This window comes from Gossypium raimondii, chromosome 8 (assembly GCF_025698545.1).
Source record: "Gossypium raimondii isolate GPD5lz chromosome 8, ASM2569854v1, whole genome shotgun sequence".
Taxonomy (NCBI): domain Eukaryota; kingdom Viridiplantae; phylum Streptophyta; class Magnoliopsida; order Malvales; family Malvaceae; genus Gossypium; species Gossypium raimondii.
Genome location: NC_068572.1, coordinates 39944207 through 39962820, shown reverse-complemented (window position 1 = coordinate 39962820; position 18614 = coordinate 39944207). Strand labels below are relative to the sequence as shown.

The 18614-nt window shown below is 34.0% G+C and overlaps 1 protein-coding gene and 2 non-coding genes across 3 annotated transcripts; 2 read left to right on the top strand and 1 right to left on the bottom strand.

Annotated features, from left to right (window-relative positions):
• The first annotated feature begins 3348 nt into the window (after positions 1-3348).
• On the top strand, positions 3349-3454 carry LOC128032268 (small nucleolar RNA R71). Its single transcript, XR_008188396.1, has one exon. It is a non-coding gene; the product is annotated as a small nucleolar RNA R71 (small nucleolar RNA).
• Positions 3455-12402: 8948 nt separating this feature from the next.
• On the top strand, positions 12403-12509 carry LOC128032141 (small nucleolar RNA R71). Its single transcript, XR_008188270.1, has one exon. It is a non-coding gene; the product is annotated as a small nucleolar RNA R71 (small nucleolar RNA).
• A 3440-nt stretch (positions 12510-15949) lies between these two features.
• Positions 15950-17479, bottom strand: LOC105791428 (transcription termination factor MTERF8, chloroplastic). The gene has a single exon (XM_012619493.2). The coding sequence runs from the start codon at positions 17346-17348 to the stop codon at positions 16140-16142; it is 1209 nt and encodes a 402-aa protein (XP_012474947.1). The 5' UTR covers positions 17349-17479; the 3' UTR covers positions 15950-16139.
• Positions 17480-18614: the final 1135 nt, after the last annotated feature.

The window sequence follows — 18614 nt, the reverse complement described above, 5'->3', positions numbered from 1 at the left end:
GGATCTTCATCGAGATCTTCCTTTGAGTCCTCATTTGGGTTCTCTTCAACCTCTTTCGTCTTGTTTGGTTCAGCCTTTACTTTGTACTTAGCTGCTGGAAACTGCGATGACATTAAATCGGTCTTCCTCACACAGTCCTCGTAGATTGGTATCGCTTCTTGCATTTATCAAACTCTCTATTCTAAATTAGGTAACACATTCTCACCTAGATTTGGTTTTATCTTGATAGCCCTCTTTCGTTTCTGGTTTCTCACCAATGCTTTACATCAGGTTCTTGTATCAGATACTTTGATGGTTGCAAGTAATGTTTGAATCGTCTCATTGGTACCTTGGCTTGTCTACACAAAGCAGTTACTAAATGTGGAAAAAACAATTCTACCTTACCTTTCCTTGCACAATGAAGCATGCTTTTTTAGATCCATGTTCCAACACAAATGCTTTTCTTTTGTAATATAGCAGACACCAACATAGATTGGAAAGTATCTATGTTAGACATGTCAGAAGTTGGGCAGATTCGAGTACTAATGAATTGTAACCACATTCTTGTCCTCGGGGATAGTTGTTCCTGCGCAAATAATGTCGGGAAATTCATCCTTAGATAGCATTTCCACTCACCTTGTCCATTCGTTAGGAGGTTGATTCTCTCATCCATTTTCTCTCTCGGAAAATACATTAGATTGATTTTCTACGCAAATTCGTAGAGGAATAACAGAGTGTCATAATACCTTGCTATCTTAGGTGGTGAGATAGAAATTTCTTTTCCCCCAACAATTACCCTTAGCCATGGTACGTCCAATTGTTAATTTGTCTCAATCTCCCTTAAGGCAGCATAAAATTCATGGGCTATCAGAATACAAACTTGTTCCTTTGGGATTTCACAAAAATTTTCCCATTTATGGAATTGAATGCTTTCCCTCGTTTCACTTGTTAACGATGTCAGGGACTCAAAACCTCTCTCCTGAAGAGGAGATTTTTGTCAAATAGTGTGTAGGTTAATTTTGAGCTCCCTTTCTCAAAGTTGTTTGAAATTGTTAGCTCTTGATTCAGCATCTGAAAGGTTTCTCCTCATCATTTTAGGACTATGTAACAATTGAAAGGAAAAGAATTTGCAAGATCTCGAAGAATAAGGTAACGAAGGGTGTTTGGTTATTTACAAAGGCTTGGACAATGCAACTGCTGCTAAGGACAATATATAGAAGTTGTCTAGGGTTTTACTTGCCATACAAACTTGGGTAATATCTCTAAAGATCATGTCGAAACACGAATAGAAAGTTTCCAAAAATGGCCAGTATGTTGCGCCATAGAGAAGGCATAGTGCGACACGAGGTAAAATTTTACCCTTTATTTTTGCTTCGAAGTGGGTGTGTCACGTCATAGAATTTGTATGGTGCGACACGATAATGACTTCTTAGATTTTTAGGGTTGAGCTGTGTGAGTCACACCATGGGTTTTTTATGTGAAGACATGGCTTTGACTTCTTCGGGATTTGTTAAAGGCCTTCAATTGTCCATACTTGCCCCCAACTAACATCTAGCTCTTTCATTCTTTCTGGAACCCTAATTTCTTCTAATTCTAACATCAAATAAAAGAATACTAATCCTAAAGTCTAACTACAAATAAAAAATAAAACGAATCTACAATATTTACAAATTAATTAAAGTTCGATGGTTTAGAAATTATGTTGCACTACCGGACTTATCTGGTAGTTCCTTAAACTTCATTTGTCTCTTACGGCTATAGTTGGCCTTTCAATCGATTCCATTCCTTTTAGGATCTCTCCCTTTGTCCCGTTCTCTTGCATTTCACTTACCTGCACTTGCACAACTTGAAACATACCTTTGATTGAGGCAATTAGGGATTAAATCAAATAGAACATAACACTCTTCCCTAACTAGTCCTTCCTTTTGAGAATCGTGACCACACTTGAACACTTTTATTTCGCCATCAATTTTCATTAGAAGCGTTTTTTGTTCAAGATCGATGGTTCTCGATCTTCTTCAAAATCAAGGAATACAAAGTTGATAGAAATTATAAATCTTCGTACCTTGACCAATACATCCTTTAGCAAACCTTTTAGATGTACCAAAGATCGTTAAGTTAATTGTAGTGTTATAGAGGTATCTTTAAGATCTTCAAGTCTGATTTTTTGATAGATCGATACGAGCATTAAGTTTATGCTAGCCCCTAAATCGCATAGGGCTTTTTTGAAATGTCAGTCCCCTATCTCTATTGGAATCATGAAACTACCCGAATATTTTAACTTCGAGAGTATCTTTTTAGCTATTAAAGCACTACACATGGCATCAATGTCAACCTACTATCCCTTTTTTATGCCTTGTCATGATTTCCTTTAAATACTTGGCATATTTCAAGATTTTATCAATTAGTGCTAAGAGCGGTAAATTGATATTGAGGGATTTAAATAAATTAAAAAAATTTATGAAATCTACCTAGTCCCTCTTTTTCTTGTTATCTAATCATGTAAGGAATGGTACCTTCGTGGGGCTCGACTTTGTATTTACTAGATTAGGCACCAATTCTGCTATCTCCTCGATCGACTTATTGGGCTCTTCCTTTTCCATGGGTTCGTCCACATCTTTAGGAACCTTCTTCTCTTCATGTGTGAGTGTTTTCAATTTTTAAAGTGTTTTTCCCAATCGCAAAGCAATTGAATTTACATGCTCTTTCTCATCTATTCGAGGATTATTCTTTGTGTTAGGGATTCTCTGGCCATTTTTCTTTTGAAACATTATCATTAGCTGACTCATCTGATCGCAAAGGCTCTCCATTCAAGATTTGAGTCGTCTGTATGTGGCTTAAACTTGTCGAATGGCCGTCTTCATCGTTTGCATCTCCCCTTCTATGGTCATTACCTAAAGATCTTTGCTGTAAGTGTGGAGGTTAGTAATAAGGGTTTGGTCTATTTTTTATTTAGTTTCCACCTCATTGGTTTCCTCCCCATTTGAGGTTTGGATGATTCTTCCGATCGGGTTGTATATATTTGCATAAGGATCTCAACCCCTATTACCTATGTAGCTCACCTCCTTCGATTGGTTTTAAACACATGGCTCCGCTCTTGTCAGCTTGACACTTGTCTCCAAATGGTTAAGCTTTCTAAGATTTGTTGGTATTGATGATCTTCGTTTACAACTTTTACCGTTGGAGGCTTCGATTTGTACGTGAATCTTATTGGGCCACATGTATGAATTCATAGTCATGTCATTTATGATTTTATAGGCTCGTTCATAAGTGTGGAACATGATAGATCCTCTAGCCACTCCATCTAAGCTAGATTTGATATTACCATCAACACCATTGTAAAATACTTGAATTTGGAGCCACGCTTGTAATCCATGGTATGGGCACTTCCTTAGCATCGACTTGAAATGTTCTCATGCCTCGTAAAGGGACTTACCTTCATATTGATTAAAATTAGCAATTTTACACCTAAGCTGAGTGGTTCTACTAATTGGGAAATTATATGAAGAAATTTTTCCACTCAATCGTCCCACATGGTAATGGAACCTGGTTCTAACGAGCCTAACCAATCAGTTGCATTCTTTCACAAAGAAAATGAAAATAACTGAAGTCACACAACATCATCGGATACTCCATTGTACTTGAAGGTGTCGTAGAGTTGTAGAAACCACTTCAATTACTGGTTCAGGTCTTCCACCATGTTTCCTTTAAATTGCAGTGTATTCTAAGTCATCTGGATCATAGTTGTCTTTATTTTGAAACTATTGACATTAATCATCGAGCTTTCGATATTGCCTTACACTATATTTAGTGTAGGTAAAACGTACTCGCACAATGTCCTTTGATCTATCGGGACTTCTATACGGATGTTCTCTTGTTGCTCTTATGGGTCTTCATATAATGGATTCTCCCATGGTGGATTAATTTCCACAGATGGATTGGTACTCATCAATTGATGATTTCACCTAATAGTTTGCTCAGGATCTAGATAGGGTTCAATTGGGGTGCTTCCGTTTCGGGTCATAAACAACCTACAAATTAAAAAGAAATTAAAAATTAAAAATAAAATAAATAAAATATCATATCTATAGTCTTTAACTTTCCTATTTATCTTATTAATTGTAAAGATATTTTCAGATTTAATGTCAAAACCTCCCCGACAACGGCACCAACAACTTGACAATCGCCAAACTTGCAAACATTTGACTGGAAAATACTAAACCAAAAATATAAGAAATAAAGCAGTGATGTCCACAAGTATACAGGTCAAATTGTATTATAATAATGTGTTACAACAGAATAAAGGAAAGTATTTCGAGAATCGTACCCAAGGGAGGACAAATTAAATCTGTTAAAAACTTCTTTATAATAATAAGTCTAAATAGTAATGGTTAAATTCTATGTTATGATAAATAATAAAATAGATGAATATCGGGAAACAAATAACTAAAATAAATAAGAAATAAAACAAATAAACAACTAAACCAATTAAACCAATAAGGAAGATTAACTCGTTTTAGGGGTTGTAATTAACTTTGGATTCGGTTTTTAGGGTGGATTAACTATTAAATAACCAATTATTACCTCTCGGCCTCTAACTGATTAATTAATTGGTTGATATTTGCTTATCTCCTAACCTCACTTTCTTAACCAGGATAAATTACGGTTTACTCAGCAAACTTATCTCCCGACCTCGTTTAACTTTTGATTACTTCCTAAGGTTGTTAAGCCTAGGGTTTAAGAACATGTAATTTACACCAGCTAATCTAATTGAAAAACCCTTAATCCTCTATTAATCACTTCCCCATCCAATCATTAATCTACCCTAAGTGAATTAGTTACTCATGGTATTCATAATCTCAAAATCAATTTATATAGACATGTAAATAACACGAATAAACCAAAAGAGAAAAGAGATGTAAAATAATCTTGATTTGTATTGATTAAGAGCGGAATAGTGAATCTCTCGATTGAGATAACGAATCTCACCACTTGAAAAGGAAAATAAACTTAATAAATTTGATTGAATAAAAGAAATATAGGATCAAAATCGATTACAAAAGAAAAGAACAAGCATTTTAAGAAAAGAAAAGAAAACTTAATTTAAATCCTATTCCTAAAGTATGAGAGTTTTTGGATGCGTCTAAAACGACTTAGTTACATCAAACCCCTAAGGTTTTATTTATAGAAGTGTTAGCAGCCAAAATTAGGTCTTCAACACATCCTAGGTCTTCGTATAAAGTTGATTGTGCGGACGAAAATAGCCTCAAAATACTTGGGTTCCACGTCGGTCTTATGTTGCACCACACACAAGCCATGGCACGACATGACATGCATTTTGTGGGTTCTTGGGTTCGTTTCATCTTCTAGCGGCTCAGAAAGCTTATGCATCACTCGTTCCAAGTTCTTAAATCTATTGGGCCTTAAATTCAGTATCCTGCATACTCACTTATACAAATTAAAGCTACCTAAGGCTCGTGTAGGCCTAATAGGTCACTAACACTCAAAGTTGTGTAAAAGCACTTATTTTCTTAATATTTAATACTATGTACTAAGTACTGAAAATAAAATAATTAATACTAAAATAACTAGAAAACAAGCTCCTTAAATGTCGAAACGTATTTAAATTACTATTACAATTAACGGCAAGTCAATAGTCAAACGAGGAATGTTATTACCATAAGGTTACTTAAAAATCTAACCACTATAAATATGAGATAAAACTCTAGTCTCCACCACTATATAGTCAATAGTCTTAACAAGGGTTGTAATGGGGTTTAAGTTAATGGTATGGGAGGGTATAAAAGGTGATTACCATTGAGAGATGAATTGATGAGTTGACAAACCAAAAGAATAAGATGTTGAGTTGAAAAGAATTAACATTAATGAGAAACAAAGAAATGAAGTGAGCTTTTATATAACATATGATAGTGATTATTTAAGCTCAAATAAGATAATAAGGCTTATAACAAGAGAACTGATATCTCAATTGAATAAAATAGCCCAAAATTTCTGTTCTTTTATTTTCACAAAGAAAAGTTTAGCAATACTAATGATCAAACATAGTTAGGTAACTTACCAAAATCAAATCTCGACCGAAAGAAAGCAATAAAATGGTAATTCACAAAATTAATGGGGTTTAAGGATTAAAATGAACACGTGATAAATAAACAAAAAGGGATTAAACTCAATGAGGTTTACTAGTGAGCAATGAAATGGGTAGGCTATTTAAAGGTTAAATGGGTTAAATCCTAAGTGCTTCTATCATCTCAGTATATCAAATAATTAATTTGGTCTTGACATGCATAACCGAAGCAAGTTCTAGAATAACAAACCTAGTTGACACACTCAAAAATAAAAAATAAAATGAGCACCAAAGGATGGATGCTCTACAGGCTCAAAAGCTCACAAAAAAATACGGTTTTGATGTCAAAACTTGTAAAGTTATATTCAAGAAAATTATGAAGTTCAGGGAGAAAACTTAAGTTAATTATTCTAAAAACAACTTATCATGCTTGACTCTCTAATGAATTAAAGTATAAATAAAAAAATGCATACGAATATAAATACTATCACAAAGTAGAATCAACAAAACTCTAGATTTGAAAAAGATAACTCTCATGCAAAAATTAAGAAAAATGTGTAAGCAACATGCAAAAACTCAAGTACTAAGACGATTGAAAGTATAAAATCCTCCCCACACTTAAGATGTGTATTGTCTTCAATGTACGAACAAAGATATAAACAAAATAAAATAATAAAGTGAGGAAATAACTGAAACTACCTTATATTGGGATGAATAGATGAAGCATTGGAGATCCGTAGTGAAGTACAATTATCCTTGCAACAACCAAAAGGAAACAAAATAACATAAAAAGCTAAAAACAAAGCAAAATAAAAACAAATAAAAATGTAATGAAAAATAAAATAATAATAAAGTGGGATGGGAAGAAGAGCCGGCATTGAGGAGGGAAAGAGAAAAAGAAAGAAATAAGAAAATAGAAAATAATTAAAAAAACAAAGAAAAATATATAATGAAAAAAATGAAATACAGAAGAAGAAAGTGGGAACAAAGAAAAATAAATGGTGGAGTAAAAGAGGAGGAGAAGAAAGGGTGTCAGGGTTTAGGAAACAAAGGGGATGTAAAAAGAAAAGGAAAAGAAAAAAGAAAGAAAGAAAAAATAAAAACTAAAATGAAAATGAAAATGAAATGGTGAGTTTTGAAAAATAGGGGACACAACCGTGTAACTCTCGGGAACCAAAAACAACCCTTTTCCAGTCTTCACACGACCATGTTGCCAGGCCAGGTGGTCCACACGGCAATGTTGCCAACTTGTGTTCGTCTCTCTAGGCCACGTGTATTTTGCAAAAAATAAAATGTCACTCCGATATTCACACGGCTATGTCGCCAGACTATGTGCCTTTCGGGAATCGTGTGGTTCCACATTTGTTCCCCTTCCAGTATTCACACGACCATGTCATTAAGCTGTGTGGGTCACATGCCCTTGTGGCTAGCCTATGTGACTCACATGGCCATGTCTTCAGCCCATATGGTTCAAGCAAAATCATTCATTTTTTTAAAAACAAAGAGCTAAAAATGAAGGAATAAAGAAATCAATATAAAATTAAAATATGCAGCACATACAATAAATAAAATAATAAATAAATAGTGATAAACACACGGGTTGCCTCCCGAGAAGCACTTATTTAAACTCCTCTTTCCCATTATCAACATCACTACCAATATAGAGTTTGAGACAATTACTGTTTACCTTAAACGTGTCATATTCAGGACATGTTACCTCAATTTGTCCAAATGGAAACATGTGTTTTACCACAAATGGACCCGACCATCTTGACTTAAGCTCTCCAAGGAACATTTGTAGTTCTAAATTTTCTAGCAGCACTTTGTCTCCAACTATGAATTATTTTGTCCTCTTTAAATGAACATCATGGCATTGCTTTGTTACTCCTTGTACATTCTTCAGTTTTCATAAGCATTTGCTCGCCACACATCTAGCTCATTGAGCTGCAAGATTCTCTTTTAACTTGTTCCTTGACTTCTATCACCTTGAACATGACACAATTCCAACATGTCTTCATAAGTAATTTCCTGTAAAGAATGTTGAGCTACATGATCAATAAAATTAAAAAAATAAAAAGTATCATCTTACTCACTAGAAACTCGCATAACATTACTTTTTTGAAGAGTAACATCTTCATCACCTACCTTCAGTATCAGTTTACCATTACCAACATCGATAACAACTCTAGCAGTGGCTAATAAAGGTCAGCCTAAAATCAAAGGTACCACAACATCCTCGTCCATGTCAAATATCACAAAGTCAAGAGGAAATATAAATTTATCTACTTCAACAAGCACATCCTCAATAATACCCTTAGGATACTTAATTGATATTTCAGGTAGTTGATGTTCATCCTAGTAGGCTTTGGTTCCCCTAGACCAAGTTGCTTAAACATTTTATAAGGAATTACATTGATACTAGCACCTAAATCAGCTAAAGCTTTCTCAACATATTAACTACCAATAAAACAAGGGATAGTAAAACTCACTAGATCCTTAAGCTTGGTAAGTAGTTTTATTATGGATAATGGTTGAATATTCTTCATTAAGCTCGACAATGGACATCTCCTCTAACTTCTTTTTATTTGTCAAAATGTCCTTTAAAAATTTGGCATACTTAGTCATCTACAAAAGATCTTCAACAAAAGGTAATTTAATACACAATTGTTTAAAAAGTTCAAGAAATTTACCAAATTGTTCTTCCATGTAATCTTTTTTCAACTTTGTTGGGTATGGGATTATTGGTTTGTATTCTCTAAGCATTGACTTTTGTCCTTTCTTTTTATCCTTAACCCCATCATCATTCTCAACAACTTCTTGTTTCAACTTCTCTTTAGGCTCTGTTAACATCTTTCCACTTCTTAAAGTAACTGCATTTGTAACATCCCGATTTTGGCCCTAGTCGGAACAGAGGTTTTGGGACCACAAATCCGATGAGGAAAAATTTATTTTTCTTATATTTTTATAGTCTACGATTTCACGGAATGATTTTTTAAAAATTTCGTTCGAAAATTTTGACGTTTGGGCACTCAATTTTGTCAAAAGGACTAAATTGTAAAAAGTGCAAAAGTTGAGTTCTACATGTTAGAGGTGTCCAATTTTTATGAAACTTTAAATTGGAGGTTCTTATATGCTAATTAGACCATTGGTTAAGTTATGGACAAAAATGGAAATGAGATAAGTGAAATAGGAAATTTTTAAGTTAGGGGCATTTTGGTAATTCGGTAATTAAATGAATTAAAAAGGGAAAAAGATGGCAAAATGTGCTCATCTTCTCCATGATGAACGAAAATAGCAAGGGAGAAGCCATGGTTAGGGTTTTCAAACTTCCAAGCTCCATAGTAAGTGATCCCAAGCCCCGTTCTTAATGTTCTTTACGTTTTTGGAGTCCCGGTAACTTGATTTAGCTTATTCTAGCAATAATTTAACCTAGGGTTTATATTTTGAAAAATAACCATAGGTGAAATATGTTTATTTTGATGTTTTATGATAGAATATGAAGCTAGAAATTATGTTAAACAAATTTTGCCAGTCGATTTTAAGTGAAAACGAGTAAATTGACATAATCGGTAAAATACCTAATGTTCATAAGCAAGTGTTAGAGTAAGAATTTGATGTTGTTATTGAACGTAAAAATGTTCAGCATGTTATAAAACATAAGAATAAGAGATGAAGTTTAATTTTCGAGCTTTGGGGCAAAAGTGTAATTATTAAAAGTTTAAGGGCAAAATCATAATTTTTCCAAAGTTAGAGTCGAGGGTTGTTTTGGTAAATGTGAGTATTAAATAAACTAAATTTGCTATTATAGATCAAGAAGAACGGAATCCGAGGTTAGACAAAGGAAAGAATAAGGTTGAAGACTAAGTGGGTGGATTTGGCTATATTTTGTTTCGAGGTAAGTTTACGGTAAATAAATGTAATATTTCAATAATTATTATTAATGTTGTTATTTTACAGGAATTATATATTTAGTTCATGAATTTATTTGATGTTGACTCAAGTATGAGACAATAGAGAATTAGTATTAAAAAGTCCCGTTGAAACTTTTGAAATGTATCGGATACAAATGTCATGACATTAAGAGGATGAGGTCCCATGTAAGATCATGTCTTGGACATGGCGTTGGCACCGAGATGAGACATCCCATCTAAAATCATGTCTGTGACATGGCGTTGGCACCGAGATTAGAGGTCCCCGTAAGACCATGTCTGGGACATGGCATGGGCACCGATATGAGAACTCCCATGTAAGACCATATATGGGATATGGCATTGGCAGTACAAGAAACGTCCCATGTAAGACCATGTCTGTGATATGGCTTTGGCATGTTATTATCAGAAAAGCGACCCAAGTATCCTTATTATTCCAATGTGGCTCGACTGGATAGTAAACAAATTATGTTCCATGAAAGTTCAGGTAAAAGCATAAATAGCAAATTCAGGTGAGTTATAAGAGTTAAGACCATATTATGTTATCAATTAAGAATCAACATTTCAGCAAGAGAAGAGTAAGTTATAATCATGAGTTAGCTAAGTAAACAAGCAAGAGAACGAGCAAAAGATTAAGTAAAGAGGAAATTAGGGATCATGTTACTTGAGTATAATTATTTGTGTTAAGTGTTGTTATTTATTTACTTGTAAACTTACTAAGCTTTATGCTTACTTCTTTTATTTTTCTTTCTTTTATAGTATTGCAAAGCTACTTCAGGGATCTTAAAGACGTCGGAGAGCGTCCACACTATCAACCACAACAACTTGGTATTTTATGATGATCAATGTTGAACTATGGCATGTATAGGGACTTAGTCATTTTGAATGTAGGTCCTTATGATAATGCTAAAGGATGATTTGTAAATATGTGATAATGTTTAGCTATTAAAATGGCTAAGTAAGAATATGTTTGGTATTATGTATGCCTAGGTGATAGTTTATACCTAGAAATTGTGAAAAAGTAAAAATTTGCAATGAAACAGATTTCAGATAGCAGTAGTGACAGGGTCAGAATGGTTTCTGATTTCAGATAGAATTAAATCTTATTGAGTCTATTTTCATATAAAAATAACGGTGTAGAATAAGAAATTTTATATTATGAGATATTTGAATTTTAGTGAGACAGAGTCAGAATAGTTTCTGAAGTCCCCTATTCTGACTTTAGAAAATCATTAAAAATTGTAAAAAAAAATATTTACGAGTTTTAATTTATATGTCTAGATTCCTTAATGAGTCTATTTTCTGTAGAAACAAGTGAGAAGACCATATTAAAATCATACAAAGAGAAAATTGAATTTTAGTGACAAGAGGTCAGGACAGTCGAACAGTGAAATAGGGAAGACTTTAACTAATAAACTGTACTAATTGGCTGAACCAAAAATTCTGAAAAAGTTATGGTAAGAAGATATATGAGTCTAGTTTCAGGGAAAATTTATGGATCTAAATTTTGAGTTTCGTAGCTCGAGTTATAATTAATTTAGTAACTACTACGCGATTGGACAACTTTGTTGTAAATAGTGAAATTAATTTTAAAAGCAAATTTTTATGCCTCAAACTAGTAAGTTAAGTCAAGTAACGCCTTGTGCTCGACTCCGGAAATGGTCTCGGGTAAGGGGTGTTACAGCATTGACTTGCCCTTTTGGATTGGTTTCAGTGTTACTGGGTAAACTGCCTTGTAGTCTTTCTGAAACCAATTTAGCATGTTGGTCAATCTAATTCTCGGGACCCTGAATAGATGTATGTTGATTCCTTAAAGTTGTTACAGTGTTCTGAAATCTAATTCTGAAAATTCAAATGAATTTAACCAATATCTCTTCAAGATCTAGTTTCTTCTCTTATTAGTGAGGCCGTTGAAAACCAAGAGGGGTTGTGATCTTTAATTCTCTTGACCACCCTAGGAAAAGCTTGGTTGATTTCACCATCCTGTGTTATAGGTATTTCTATGGATATTCTGAGGTCTGGAATTATTACTCATATACTCAACTTACTCATGCTCCATGTTAGATATCAAAGGTAAGCATTTCTGACTAATCATACCGCTCTAGTCACATCGTATTGCATCACAAGAGTCACCTACTTCCTTAAACTCAAACCATCTATTTTTTTTCCAAGAGCTTCAATCTGACTTCCCAACATAGTAACTGCATCTACATGAAAAGACTAGATGCCTTGGTAGGCTTTGCTCTCGTAACTTGCCACTGATAATTATTCAATGTCATTTCCTCAATATACTCTTAGGTTGCTTCAGGTGTTTCGTTATTCAGTGTTCCCCCAACTATTGTATTGATCATTTGCCTAGTTGAAGGATTTAAACCATTATAGAAGGTTTGAATTTGTAGCCACAAAGGTAAACCATGATGAGGGAACCTTTTTAACAGATTCTTAAATCTCTCCCATGTGTCATAAAGTGTCTCAAGCTAAAATTGAGTAAAAGAAGAGATATCATTCCTCAACTTGATAGTCTTGGCTGGTGGAAAATACTTCAACAAGAACTTCTCTATCATCTGAGCCCAAGTAGTGATGGAACCCTGTGAAAGTGAATTCAACCACTGTTTCACTCTGTTTTTTAAAGAGAATGGGAATAACCTGAGGTGTATGTCATCATTAGAAGCACCATTGATATTGAAAGTATCACAAATCTCTAAGAAATTCATTTGATACATGTTTGGATCTTCATCTTTTAACCCATCAAATTGAACATACTATTGCACCATCCGAAGTATTCGGGTTGATCTCAAAATTATTTGTAGCAACCGTCGGTCTAATGATACTAAACTCAACCCCAGTCAGAGTTTGCTTGGCGTAATCATGCATAGTCAACAGAGGAGGATTTGTTTCTTCAATAACGTTTCCTTTCTCTTGATTACCTATGAAAATTTGATGTTGGTTTTTCCTTGCTTCTCTAACCTCTCTTCGATTTTTGTGAGTAGTTCTTTCAATCTCACTATAAAAAATTATTGGTTCCAATGAATTGCCTCTAGTCATAAACAAAAAGAACATGTTAAAACCCAAATAAAAATGAATCAATATCTCAAAATTATATTAAAAAATAAAATAAAATAAAAATGACTAAATTAACATAAATAAGATTTTCCTAATATTCTAGTCATAAAAAACGACGCCAAAAACTTGATGTCCACTAAACTAACTAATAATTTGACTAAGGCAAGTGCACCTATCAACTAATAGTATAGCTATGGTAAGCGCATATATCATTCCCTCGAGGACTACAATTACTAGTAATTATCGCCTTTCTATTATTTTACCTAACAATTCAAATGGTTAATTAATAAACTATTTAAATTAACTAACAATTGCACTAGAGAATAAAACACGAAAATAATCAAATATCAATCGATTGACAGAACAATACCTAGGTAAGAATCCACGTAGAATTCATATAAAATTCTCAATCTAATTTATGCAATTTATTTCCTTAGTTTCCTTGATCCGTAGAAATCACTAACTTATGCTAATATCTCTTTCGAGCATAAAAGGAACTAACTTTAGGTTGATTATTTACATTTCTTTCTAAATAAAACCCCTATTATCACATTAATTCGCTCTATGGGTTCCCCTATTAGATTTGGTTCTAACCTAGTGGATTTATGTCATCCAATTTCTAGGATTGCATACAACTGCATTCGACTATGCAAGATCTAATCACAAGAAGGGTTTATTCAACCTTTACTGATGCATATCAAACATGGATTAATACTCTAGAATTATCAACCCAAGAACAATTAAGCATTAATAATTGAAAACAAAGAAGCTAAGATTTTATTGCATAAAACTAGAAATTAAACAGTAGAATTCGTTCTAAGGTTCATCTCACCAAGGTATTAAGAAAATTAGTTCATACTTGTAAGAACAAACATAAAAAATACAATATAACCACTAAAATAAAATAAACTCATGATAACTCCCTTGGAAATCAACTTGGACTCTTGAATCTTGATGGAGAATTGCTTGGAAATTACCTCCAATGGTGTTCTTTGAGTAATTTTCGTGCTATTCTATGACGATTGCTTCCCTACTCTTTTATTTCCTTATTTATACCTTCTTAAAGTGCCAAAAACCTAAGAATCGCAACTTTCAGTTGTTAGCGCACTTGGTTCCCGAAATCCACAAGCCTTTGACACATGCCTATGTGGCTCACATAGCCGTGTGGTCAACCCGTGTGGTTCTCTACTACCCATGTTTAGCTTTCGGACTGCTCCAATGTTCTAATTTTACTCGTTTTTCACTCATATTGCTCCCAAGTGCTCTATTAAGCACCAAAACATGAATATAAAGAATTAGGAGTATATAATTCACAATTAAAACTATATAATCACCCAAAATATGCACTAGGAATGAGGCTAAAAATTGTTAGTTTTGACACTCAACGATAGGATGTACTTTGGTAGAGTGGAAAAGTAAAAAATAATTTCTCCCTGATTTTTTTTAATCTAAGTGGAAATAATTTAAATTTATTTGCTTTTTTTAAATATAATAAAATGTTATGTCAATAGCTTACACTTGATTTAATGAAATATTGTATCACATAGATAACTGGTTAGTGAAATGTGAAAATTGCACCAAAATTAAAGTTTGATATATATAAACACACCAAATTAAAGTTGATATATAACATTGCAAATTGTATCAAAATTGATTTATAATTTTGGTATTTGTGTCTATAGTTCATTGATGTCAAATTTGTTGTAAATTTAAAATTTTTAACTATTTATTTTGTGTAAAAAATTCAGTTGTTTAATAAATATTAATATATACAATATTTTAATTTAGATCAATATGATAGAAATATCGGATTGGTTAAAAAATTACATGCATAACAAGTATAATTATATCGATAAATTCAACAATTGGATCCTTAAAATATTAATCACAAAATGTATAAAAATTTATACCAAAGTAAATAAATTCCTTCCCTTCTCAAAATTTTAATATACAACAGGGTGAATGGGAGCTGAGGGCTTAGCCGCAAAAATTTCGAAAATTTATGTAGGTTTTGTTTAAATTTTTAAAATTATGATTAAAACTTTTAAAATTTTGAAATTTTTAATTAAATCACTTAATATCTTTTAGACAGTCATTAAACCTCTTAAATTTTCTAAAAAAAATTATTTAAACTGTTAAAATTTAATTTCAAGAGCCGAGAGGTTAAATTTTCACACTCTAAAGTCGATTGGAGCAACACAACTTCAGTAAAAAGAAGTTCGAAGATTAGAGACGCTAAACCATGGCCGCTCAAGAGCTTTGCGAACGCGACTCATGTAATGTTCTGCGCATCAACAAACTCCAAACTGAGAACACTTTGCAGCTTACACATAAGTTGTCCATTTCAAAACCCACCATTTTGATTCCATGTCAACGACAAAAATCCAATCCTCGAAATAAAAAATGCAGTCATTTCAGAATTACAGGATAAAAGTTTCATCATACTCATTAAACTGAGAGACCTCATTCTGCAACGAAATCTTCTTCCCCAACAAACCATGTTTTTAATCTTAGATTTTGCAGAGGAACTGAAGCTAACCTGCATATGATACACATGTATATTGAACTTTATATATATGCCTGTTTAACCCTCACTGAAATCACAAGGGGAAAATGCAAATAATCTAAGTTCCTCTGTTTGAGCTAGAAGAAAATCTAGAGTTGTAATTAATTTCGGGCATTAAGATACGCTTCAGTCGTGGATAAATTTCATACGAGATCCCCAACATGTCATAAAATTCGAAATTCTAGGTTAGACCTTGGAGCAAATACTTTTAAAGATACCTCTTCGATCTACACCATACTTTGTTCTCATAAGATAATACATACCAGTTAACATCCCGCCTGGTGCTACATTGGGAAAGTAGATAATGGTAACCGTATACATCTAAAATAACAGCAATAGAAATCGTCGGGCTTTATTTGTAAAGTCTCTATTCCGAATCCCAAAAGATTTATGAACTAAACCGTGTCTACAGGTAACAATTAGAATAAATAATTAAAAACAAATGAAATCAAGAGGCACTATATACATGATGCAAGTTCCGCTGGTGAACTAATTTGATACAATGAAAGTAAATTGATCATAATCCCTCAAGTTTGACCTTGCCTTGATACACACTCAACAATTCAGGCACTTCCTCCTGGTATCTCATCACAAACCTCTCCAAGAAACGCTTCTCAACAGGCAACAACACAGTGGTTAAGCTGAAACCTTCTTTTATCAATCCCTTTGACAACAAAACCTGGAAAACCGAACACCTGGGGATGATCCTCTTCTCCAAGCTGAAAAACAGTACCACAGGGCATTCAGCTATGGCCCTGGATGCCCACCCCATCTCATTCACAAAATAACCCATGCTCTTCATGATTTTCTTCTCTGACAACATCATGGAATGAGGGTGTTTCCTAAATGCTGATAGAATATCATCATTGCTCCAACCCCATCTCTTGTACACCTCATAACACCTTTCCCATATGGACTTGTTGCCTTTCCCTGAAAGGGCGTGAACCGCTAGCACAAACGTGGATTTCTTTGGATCAAACCCCATTTCCTTAACCTCTCTCACCGTTTCAACAAAGGGTTCATGCTTTTGCATCACCGCCTCGGGGAAATGAGTCAATAAAAGGGAAACGCAGCTCTGAGGCACACCTGATTCTCTCAAATAAGTAACGTTGGGCATAAGGTTCTTCGAGGGATCTTCTAAAAAAACCCATGTCGTACGCTTCAAAGCAGCAACGATTTTCTCATCAGATAACAATACGCTCTTGAGGAAGTCGTAAGTGGGCATAATTTGGTTCTCCAAGCTTCGAGTCAAAAGGGTGGGGTCTGAAGACAAAGTCCTGGCAAGCTCATTGCTTGACAACCCAATAGACTGAAAAAATTCGAGCTTTGGCAAAAGGGTATTCTCGGGGTGGGACAATAGGAGCATGGGGCGCTTCCTGATGAGATTTGAGATCTGGGTTTTGGAGAAGCCGTAGTTTCTCAAAAGGGTTAGAACCGAGTCGGGTCTCTCTGGGGACTGGAACTGTACCTTGTCAGAAACTGAAATGGCGGACTCTAAGGAAAGACCGCATGAGTTTATGAGGTAAGTGACGGTGAAAGGGCGTTGCTTGGAAGTGGTTTTGGGGACGATGGGTTTGAGGGGAGTTTCGTCTTGTAAAGAGACGAGTGGGGGCTTTAGCTCGGCAAGGGTGCCTTTAAGTTGAGCTGGTTTTCTATAAAAAGATAGTGCCGAAGAGATTGATAGATAGTCCATTCTTAGGGTCTGGAAATTTTGGGTTACTGCCATAGATTTTGAGTGGATGATGAATGATTGATGATGACGAAGATGACAATAGATAACGGTTAGTTTCCTTTGGATATTACAGAAACTAAGCCATTTTGAGAAGTGAAAACTCCGCTTGCGTTCGGCTTTTGGTTAAATGCTGTGAAAAAGTATTTTATTATTTAAGGAAAATATTTATTTATAGTGGAGTTTCACACTTTCATCTGTGTGTATTTATAAGATGTGAATGTTCAAGGACTCCAAACTCTGAAGTATTTTATTAGATCACTAAAATTTTAAGTAGATAAATATTTTTATGTATTTCACGAATTAAATCAATTTAAATGAATTAAATTAATCTCATTTAATTAATCGACCTTTATAAGACGATTTGTATGTACTTGTCATGAGCTTTGATTCACGGCCCGTGACACTTTGACTTTGGACAATGAAATGTTTGTCTTTTCTATTGTTTTTTTCTAGGATGTCTAAAACTATTGATAACCTTTTCCGAACCATTTAATAGGAGGGCAGATACATTTTAACGTGTTCGAATCCATATCTTCGATTTAGTGGTCCAGTGAAACACTCTAGTAAAACTTGAGTTACCAGGATAATTATTATAAATCCTAAGGGATAAAGATGTATAGAGTTTAAATCCTTTAGGACTCTCATCTTATAGATAGACACTAATATCAATCATTGATGTAATTTGATCTGTACTGTTAGATTTGGGGGAGTTTAACTATAAATAGAGGCCTTCCCTCTGATTTGTAATCACTCAATTGTAATCATTCATAGTAATTGAATACTATTGAGAGCATTTACTCAAACACTTGGTGTGCTTTTGCTTTCTTGTGGCTTTTTTATTCTTTCGTTGCTCTTTTCTCTTTCGAGTTTGCTTCTGCTTTGTTTTGGTGCCTTAGAGAATTTTCCTTTTATAACAATAGCAGATAACAAGGTAAACGTTTTTGACTAGATGATTTGTTAAATAATAAAGGGATTTTTAAACCTAGAAACGAATTTTTACCAACGAGTTTAATTTTCGCTAAACACCTCAATATGACACCGCCAAATTCGGCCATAACTCCTAGGCCGGGTTTGGGGTGTTACATTTAGTGGTATCAAAGCTGAGTTACAAAACTCAGCTGTGGAATGGGTTTTTGAATATATTTGGAATTTCTGGAAAACTGTTCTTGAAGTGTTTTGGAAGGTTTACAAGTGTGGCACACCGAGTCTCCAGTGCCAAATCCGTAAGTTTTCTTTATACTGTAAACTGCTTGAACTGAA

What these genes read in the sequence shown, in the direction of transcription:
- LOC105791428 (XM_012619493.2), bottom strand. Translation starts at nt 17,348, where the DNA reads ATGGCAGTAACCCAAAATTTCCAGACCCTAAGAATGGACTATCTATCA.